The sequence below is a fragment of the Charadrius vociferus genome, unplaced genomic scaffold (assembly GCF_000708025.1).
Source record: "Charadrius vociferus isolate BGI_N301 unplaced genomic scaffold, ASM70802v2 scaffold287, whole genome shotgun sequence".
Lineage (NCBI taxonomy): Eukaryota > Metazoa > Chordata > Aves > Charadriiformes > Charadriidae > Charadrius > Charadrius vociferus.
In genome coordinates, this window is record NW_009649568.1 from 2,804,464 (window position 1) to 2,814,095 (window position 9,632).

The window sequence follows — 9,632 nt, forward strand, 5'->3', positions numbered from 1 at the left end:
GTGTAACTAGAAAAGCCCAGCCAGCCCCTGGCTGACTGCACTCCACGGCTGTGCTTCCGGGGCCGCCTTGCCTTCAAAGCTTCAATATATTCCAGAGAAGGGACAGTGGTGGGACTTGATCGATGTGCATTTAAGTAGGTGCTATACATGATCAAATCTGCTTAGCATATCAATACCACCTCATCTCCAAACACTTAAATGAATATGACTCCACCTTCAACCAATTGATTTATCTAAACTTGCGCCAGATACTACAATCAAATCTGGGCCAAAGAAAAGCTTTAGGCAGCATTTGTTCAGGAGACAAACTCCAACATGCAGCTCAGGCCCAGAGAAAAGGGAACTCTAACACTGCAGGGTGAAGGTTAAAAAAGAGGAGCTCTTCCTTCCTGCATCCAGGGAAGCAGTTCCCAAATGCTCACAACCAGCTGTGATCAGAGCGTCTGATTCAATAATGATGAAGGCCAGTCCTGGAAACAAGCTCATTTCTCAGCAAGCACTGAACAACCGGAAAGACCCAAGTTAAGACATGAGCTTTAGCATTCATGTAGCCACCCTTTGGAACACAGACCACCACGTTTAGCCAGAGTTAAATCAATTAAATCGAGAGGCTCTTAGGTAGCTGCTCCTAGGTGCACTCGCATTTGGCCTTCATCAGAGAGGCTGGAGAACAAGCGCATAAAATACTGCAGCATCAGCCACATGGGACGAAGGTTGGTTAGTCCCTAATGACTAACATAAAGGGATCAGCAGGTATCTTGATCCAAATTCTTCTCCCCATCTGCCAATGTTTTTCTCCTATCATGGAGAAAGGAGCAGAAATTTTCTAGCAAAAAAGTGGGAGTTGAAGGGAAGTCTTTGAAAACAGCTGTTAAGTTTGAACCAAAGATGAAATTGGGTAGGGGGAAAAAACGTCTCCTATGAAATAGAAGCTCCTATTTCCAGCCATCCCTCCCTCTCCTCTCCCTCCAGCTCTCTCTACTCACAGTGTAGACGGTGTCCTGAGGGTTCTTTCTTCTCTGCTGTAAAACAAAAGAAGACAGTTGCCTACGCGTTGCACTACCAGCATCCCCCACCACTTTGTATGTGGCTGTGCATTTGCTGTAAGGCATGGTTACAGCTCTACGGACGTGCTATACCCGTTAGGGCCCATTTTGCCTCCACCCATAAGGCTCTGTTTAGACAACTTGTTCTCTGGAAAATTAATTTAATTTTAATAACTGGTAAAACTTAGCTCTTCTCTGCTCACTCCCTACAGCTGTCACCTGCAGGCGAGCCCTACACACTGATGGAGAAGGTTTCCCCTCCCTTTTCCTTTGAAACTGTTGGGCGCTGCAGCAGAAACAGTTGTTTTGGCTGCTGCTTTACTTTGTTGGCACTTGTGTGGCAGTGTCACGTGCAGCGAGCTCTCGTGAAACACCCACTCCTGCCTTGCCTGCTCCACATCCGCCCCAAGGCTGGGTGTCACTTCCTATTCTGGGTGGCTGCGAGCTCTCAGCAAAGTGACAGGGAGGGGGCGCGAGGGGCAAAGATCAAAGGGGAGGGGGGAAGGTTTACTCTTGTCCCCACCACGCTGTCAGCTGCCTGAGTTACTACACAGATTTTTGCCGTTCCCTCTCCAGGAAGGCACTGGTGCGTAGCAAACGCGTGATGAATGCCTGCATGTCTAAACAGCGGTTAGACATGACAAAGAAGGAACCAGGTTAAAAGAAAAAAGGTGCATGTGTGGGAGGAAGTTACCTGGTGTCTCCCGCCGAGCTCAGGGTCTGCACCTCGCTTTGCCCCCAGAACGTCATACTCATCTCTGTGTCCACGAGACAGTTTCTGAAAGGAGAAAGGAAGAAGCAATGACGGACATTATGATCATGAGAAAACAGATCTTGACTTAACACAGGAAAAGAAAGGGAACCCAGTTTTGTGTCCAACTTCATAAGTATTATAACAGACCTAGGCATTATTTTACCCCTTAATACAACTGTCAAGAAAAATTTCTGTGATTAAGCCATGGAAACAAGAAGTGGTTTGTGCAGCACAAAATTGCAAGCCATTGCATCAAGAACTTTTCTTAAGTAGAAATGAGCTGATAATGAGAGCACACAAGGGGGAGGGACTCTGACTTTCACGCTTTCTCGCCCACTGGTAGGTGAAGATGCACAAACTTCTTGCGGAACAGCTTGTCTAAATTTTCATCAACTGGCCGTAGAAATTTTATGAGCAACACATTTCTGATCTAGGAAAGGTTACCTTGGAAGAGGGCAAAGGAGAAATTTCAGGTCAGAATAACACAGCTGACAGCGTGCTACTGAAAAGGTGACAGGCAACACTTCTTAAATTGAAAAAAACCGCATTAGTGTTCATGCATTACACAGTTAAACAGTAGAACTCATCACAGGATGTGGCTATGGTCAAAAGCGTGAGAGAAAAAAAAATTAAAATCAAAAGACAACCAGACATAGCAAAAATAGCTAGAGTTTGATGCTGCCATGAGTGAGCAATTTAGCTAGGAAGGACAGACAGGATCTTGACTCTGTCCTCTCTCGCTGCCTGAAAAGCCATCTGATGTTGGCTACGATCAGGGCCCAGCGGACCGGTCGAGGTATGCCTCTAGTACAATCTGGTACAACAGGTCTCGCGCTGCAGGACAACAGGAAAGCTCTGGGACGGAGACAGCCGGACTGCGATGACTCGCTCCACGCGCTTGATGATACAAGAGCTACAGTCGCCCAAAGTCAGCAACGCAGCATTCCTGGGTGTTTGCCCTTTCTCCAGCCCACATCAAATAACACCAGTGACGCAGCTGGCGGCGTGCCTCTGAGTCGCCGCAGGAACGGCAGTCGGTGAGAGCTGCAAGCCAATTGCAGAGGGCTGAGCACGAAGCAGGGGTGCACACATCATATGTAACAGTCCAGTGGCTGCACACACACACACAGAGCTCTTGCAGGCACGTTACATGGTACAGCACACTGAGCACTGCCTCTGAAATGGTCTGGGTTCCTGGTATACTCTGCTCGGGCACTCAAATCAGGAACCTACAGCCCATATGCCTATCTAGCATCCAGCCAGGCAAGTGACAATAGAAGCTGCCCTTGTCAGATTTTACTTTTCCTCTGTTCTTGCACACTTGGGTATATTGCTTTCCTTAGCTGGGTCATCAAGTTTTGCTGATCCACAGGCAATTCACTATTCATAAATGCCCCAAGAGGTCTGTCTAGGTAGAAGATTTGAAAACAAACAAACAAACAAAAACCAGTAGTTACTTACATTATACACATCATCCTGGCCTGGTTGCAGCTGTGGTTCAGAGGCCTGGCTAAGCTGGAAGAGAGACCATAGCATGAGCAGAGAGACAGCAGCTCTGTTCAGTTCTTTCTTTCCCTCGCTCCTAGAAGTGACTCTCATCAGAAACAGGGCATCCCATAAGCAGCCACCTGTGGCACCAATGGGGATACAGGCAATGCAAGCCACTGCTGCGCTGGCACTTTTATCCACATGATAGGTTGCTTTCAGCAGTCAGGCCATTTTACTTGCATGTAACACCAGTTCACTGCTACTCAAAGTATCTGTATTTCCCCCCCCCCACATTGCTTTTGTGTTCCTATTCTGTGCATATCATAATCCTGTGCTATTGAAAGTAGATCCATCAGGCTATAAAATTTCCAGCTGCAGCTCTGCCCCTGCAGGGAGCCTCGGCAGGAGAAACCACAGGAGTTTCTGCGCCCGCAGCAGCACGCTTGAGACACACTCTGGGTGGGGGAGGAAGCGCTGCTGGCGAGCGCACCGCGGCTGTGGCAGCTCCCGTGCCGGGTTCACTCTCCTCCTTGGATGCTTTGCCAAGTTCTCCTTAACTATGGCACTCGCTTCACACCGGGCAAGGTGCACAGCTCCTGCTGGCACGCACAGGGCACACGCTGTGTGCCCCAGTGGCTCGTCCCTCTAGCAGCCTCAACAAGAATTCCAGTCCCAAAGCAGCATTTTCATCTGCAGTTGGGATTTACACTAGCAACATAAAAAAGGTTTCTCCTTCACCATTACCGAGTTCTGCTCATTTCCTCTAAACATCCCTCCCTCCCTCTGGGTTCAGCACTGGCTTTGCGGTCCTGAGAAATGTTCCCACCAAAAAGCCAGTGAGGCACCAGCAGAAGCACAACATCACCCTGTCAGGGCTCCTGCTGGTGATCTCAGCCACGACCTGGTGAGAAGCAAGCCGAGATCCCAAGTGCAGCAAACCTTTGCTTCTGGGGACAGGGTGAGCCAGACGTGCAGACAGAGGCTCAGACACCTGGGCTGAAAGCACCATTGCACTGGAGTGTCCTGTGCCGGGGAGAGGTAGACAGCACCTCGCCTGTGATTAGCAGAGCTCTCAGAGCATGTACATGTCTGGAAACGTACATGACTCCATCACATCGTCTTCGACAGAAGCACATTAAAGCACTAAGTGTCTCCCTAGATGCTGAACAGCTGCTGGATGGTAGCAACATCCCGTCCCCCTGACTCCTCTCTGGTGTTTGTTGGGGTTATATCATTTGCATCATCACACTCATACTATCAAAGATGTCTGACTTCTTGAGACATTTTAATACATCCTTCACAAGCTTGGAATTTATCCTGGATTTTCTGTATATTCCCTCCTCTCCTTCCAATAACAAAGCAGCAGAAGAAACCACATAATTGTTGATCAGGCATTTCCCAGCTACAATAGCCAGAATTTCTGACTGCACCCATAACTGTAGCATCTTAATCCTCTCATGTACCGTCTTCTCCTCCATTCATGAGCTGTCAGAAAGTATCCCCCAGATTGCTTAGGTTGGCACCAGAAAAGGAGGAAAGTAAAAACACAAAAAAGAGAAAATAAAAAAATAAAACAGTCTTATTCTAAGAGACGTGCTTCCTCTCCACTCCCACTTTCCAGCTAAGCCCACCTTGTTTACAGCACCAAAGCCAAATGCATCAGTGTTTGGATAAACTGACCTTCGCTTTCACAAAAAGGGCTGTCATGATGACTGCATAAATGAAGAGGAATCCATCCAGTAAATAGCAGAGTCTTGGGTCTGTCAGTCCAAGAATTGGTACAGCATCTGTATGGAAACATCAGATACATCAACAAACAAGGCCATTTATATTACTTGATGGCATAAATGTGCCAGTGCTGTGTGATGCTTCATGAAAATATAGCCAGGATGAGGGCAAGTCTGTCCATTTGCAAAGGAGATGGAAATCTGACTAAGAATCATAGGATTAATTAGGTCAGAAGGGACAGCTGCAGGTCCAACCTCTCTCTTAACAGGGGTAGTTAGACCAAGCTGTCCAGGACCTCAGCCAGCTGAGTTAGAGTGTCTCCAAGGATGGAAATGTTTGCAACCTCCCTTGACCAACACAGGACATTTTACCCCCAGTTTCCCACCCACAGAGTCCAGGCTCTGCTCCCTGCAGCTCACATGCAGAGGTCAGGAAGCGAGCACAGGCTCTGCATGGAGATAAGCAAGGACCGCTAACACTGCAGTTACTGCAAGAAAACCTCACACAGAACATTTGTTTTCTGGGAAAACCCAGCAGCATCTCCTGCCGGGATTCATTAGGGGGCCTGGTTACAGATTCCTTCGTCAACTAAAACTTGTGTGTGTGAGAAATACATCCATTTGGACAAAATTTTAGGGAAGGGTTTCTCAGGACAAAATTTTTTGTTAAATGTAAAGAAAGATTGACACCATCGTAGTTGACTGGAGATCCAGGCTGAAATCGCTAGTCTATCCAGAAGAGGAATTTGAAGATGCATCTCCCGTATCCCAGGTTACCTATTGTAACTGTAAAAGCTGCGGTGTCTTCTCTGTGAGGATTCTCTTGGCCTCCCAGTTTGTGGATGTTGGAGACCATTAATCATGAGAAGGAAATTAGGGGCAGGAGAGACGGACTTTTAACCCCAGATGTCAGGACACATGCATGAGATACCCGTGAGACACCCTGATATGCTTTTGGTCTGAGAGGAAAGTGTTAAACCTGAATTCCCTGCACAAAGCTCAACTGGCTGCTTCTCATTGGATGGATTGCCTCCACAAGATTTTTATTTTATATTTGTTTTTAAAAGAAGTGTGAAAACTTTTATGAGGGAGAAAAATCTACTACTACCCTAACTGAGAGCTCAGTAAAATCGTTACTCTGAAGATGTTGATGTTCATTTCCTAGTCAACACTGCATATGTTTATACCCTGCCCGCATCAATCAGGGCACAGTAATATTGTTGGTTTTCAGCAGCTAAAACTGATGAAACTGCCCCTGTATCAGTTCGTAAACACGTAATAAGTTCACATATGTAGCTAAAAAAAATCAAAGCAATTCAAGTCAAGAAGCCTAAGTAACTATAGACCCAATATGCAGCTTCAGGTCTGCCCCCAAAGGAAGAGCTGTATTGCAGTTATTTAAAAAAAAAAACCCACCCCACTTAAAAATGAATCTGAGATGTGCTTTGCACAAAGAATTGGAGGGACTTCAAAAGAGAAAGACAAGAATGATCAAGAGCCTGTGAAGCCCTTCAGTGAAGATAAATTGAAAAGAATTGATATGATTCATCGCCTTCCTAAGGTGAACAAAGTATGGCAATTCTTATTATGGCAATTCTTATTAAACCACATGTGATGAAGGGTAGTCGAACCACTCAGTGCAGCGCTTCAAGGTGCTGGAGTTACTCCAGTGCTGAGAGCAGGATCATTCTGCGCACCGGGGCTTCTTCCCGGCCCATCGGTCCACACTGATGATTTCATTAGAAGAAACTTGCAGATGACATTCAGGCAGTATGCACTCACCACCGTGAGGAAGCCTCCTTTGCAGAAATAATGGTGATGGCCTGTCGCACTGCTCGAGTGTGCAATTTGTATAAAGCATGACTGAAAAGCCGTGCCTGGATATTTGGTAATGTAATTGTAAATTCTCAAGCAGATGATGATACAATCACTGTTCCCACTGACAGCCTAACACAGTCAGAAAAAACTATTACCAAACAGTAGATTTGTTTGCTTGTCTGAACTAGGAGTTCGCATTCATTTTTTAAAAAATCATGTTTTAAGAAACAAATCCATGGAAATAAATTAAGATCCTAGATGGTTTTTCTTCTTCCCTTCCTATTTCTATTACTTTAAAAATAGGTTCAAAGCACTTCATAAACAACCTTCACCACATTTTTTCAGGATTATAAAACCTCATATACATGGGGTAAATGGAGACAGAGAGATTAAGTTATGTGCCTGACATTGTATATTAAATCAACAAACAAGCTGCGATTAGCTTCCTAGAGTTTTTCTTCTAAAGAGTCACAGGACAATATTTTACGCCAGAGTTAGTTTGACATAAAACCAGCTTGAATCACATTAGACTTGGTAGATAAAGTGCAGCATCAGGGACTACAGCTGTACAGCATCCAGAGGCAATTTGTTCTAGCAGTAATTCAGGTGCTTTTGCACAGTGCCGCAGTCTGCCCCAGAGTACCCTGGCCTTGAGCTGGATGTGTCCAGAAGCAGCTCAAGGTTTTCCAGCACTGTGCCCAGATCAGCAATACAACGTAAGGCGGGTGAGCAGCCCAGCACAGAGCCAAGCAGAGCCGGGAAGCCTGGGGGTATCTGAGATGCTGCTGAAGAAGGTTTTGGGGATCCTGGCCCCGACTCCCTTCTTCCTGTACCAAAGCAGAGCATGTTCACGCTGACCTCTCAAGTCTGGCATTTCTCCAGCACTAATAGACTCCTCAGGCCAGGAGGACCCTGAACAGGAGACATAGAGGACTATGGAGGAGAAGTCAAGAGTGCAAGGGACTTAGCTGTAGCACCATGTCAGCTGTGGTGAAGTGCCTACGCCGTGCTTATCTGGGACAGCCTGGCCCCCAGCACCCCAGGTAATGGATTAAAGCTGTTTAATGAGGGAAATCCTGCTACACATAGTCTGGCTGTGATGGTTCCTGGAAAAATATGTATTGAGACAATGATACAGTCCAACATTTAGAAAGAAACCAAGAAAATGAATTTTCCTTCCTTAATATGTTTGATTTCTGTATTCTTTTTTTTTTTTTTTTTGCCTACATTTCTGACTTTACTGGTGGTAAGCCTTGTTTTTCCAGTCCTGTGCTGCAAAGACTAGTTATCTAATGAAATCAACTTCATATCCTGAAGCAGTCTCTGCATTTTTCCTTAAAAAAAAAAAAAAAGGTACAAAGCACTTTCTAAATAATAACCCTTGCAACAGCTTTCCGGATTAGAAAGCGAGAGAAAGAAAAAGACTAAAGATACAAAGCCTATTGAAACAAAGGTCAAAGAGATAGGAAGCATAATGAACAAGTAGCAGTTAAAACAGTTAGCCTCCCTTCATGTGAACAGGATCAGTTTAGGTTTTTAAATCTCTAGAGAAGGGGTTACTGCCTCTTCAATATTTGCACAACACGCACAAACAGAAGGCCAGTCCCTTAGGCACTACCAAAATGTACCCTCTGCCCCTCGTCAGCCCTGAGCCGTGGTCTGGGGTGCTGAGGCCGAGGTCGCAGCGCTGCAGTGGATGGGCTGATGATGGGAGCTGGGCAGAGCCAAGCCTGCCAGGCTGGAGGGAGCAGTCTCACTCAGCTGCCTCACGCAGAGCAAAATGCAAATAATAAACATTTCACTGACAATTCCCACTCTGTTAACCTTGCAGATTACCCAGTGCGTAGTGTGAGTTGCACAGCATCTTTTCAATATTTATATACCGGCGTTTTACCAGCCTGAATTTCAGCAGTCCAGTAAAATACAGCAGGGTTTTAAAACAAGATGTCTAAGTACAGGCATGTGGCACGGCTAACGTCAAGTCACAGGCCAGCGGGGAACACAGTCACATTGTGTTGTAAATGATGTCAAGCTTGCTGCTTAAACATGGCTCAGACAAATAGCATCTCTCTCTCCAGTCATCACAAAGGAGTTGAGTCACAAGCTGACATCTAGATACACAAATACGCAAGGGACTAAGGGTGAGGTCAATGTGGTGCTCTTGCTCAGTAGGGAAGCAAGCTCTGAAGGAATAGCAATTAGAAAGTTTACGCTTACTCTTGCTCACCACGTGCTCCTATGCAACACAGTTAGATCTCCCATTGCACAGTGAAGGTGACATTTACTCATAGACCACCGGATGTTAAGGAAAACCAGAAACAAACTATGCAACTTACAACACTAGGTAAATTTTTTTTTAGGAGTTTGTACTGGAGAAGCTATGGAAAGCTGACAAGAGGAGTGGCAGGGCCATGGCAGATGAGGCAGCAGGAAAAGACATGGGGTCAGTAAATGGGGCACTGCTGCATTTTGTGACAAGGTTTCCAGCCCTTCTCAATCCCAAACCTCAGGTGCCGGCCACCATGTTTGGGACTTTTTCCCAAGCTGCGCTTCTGCCGTGAGAAGTTTCTTCCCAGCACCTCCTCCTTCCAAAGCCTGGGCTTTTGTTCCCCTCTTCTCCTCTCCTCCCACCCAGAGATGCAGCCCTGCCCTCCTCTATGCCCAGTCACTCTCGTGCCGCTGCAGGTCGGTGGACACGCACACCCGGACTACGGGCTCGCACGCCTCCCTCACCCTGATCCATCCTCACGCCCCCGGAGCAGCACTGCCACTGCTGCCACAACAAACCCCCGCGGCCTT

At 46.5% G+C, this 9,632-nt stretch overlaps 1 protein-coding gene across 1 annotated transcript in view; it reads right to left on the minus strand.

Annotated features, from left to right (window-relative positions):
- CD247 (CD247 molecule) overlaps nucleotides 1-9,632 on the minus strand; it is a 52,929-nt gene that overhangs the window by 3,630 nt on the left and 39,667 nt on the right. Inside the window, exons 2-5 of the mRNA XM_009890114.1 lie at nucleotides 4,969-5,075; nucleotides 3,262-3,315; nucleotides 1,741-1,824; nucleotides 987-1,022 (exon numbers count right to left, since the gene is read on the minus strand). Of these exons, the coding sequence (XP_009888416.1) occupies nucleotides 987-1,022; nucleotides 1,741-1,824; nucleotides 3,262-3,315; nucleotides 4,969-5,075 (281 nt within the window). The remainder of the gene's footprint in view (nucleotides 1-986; nucleotides 1,023-1,740; nucleotides 1,825-3,261; nucleotides 3,316-4,968; nucleotides 5,076-9,632) is intronic.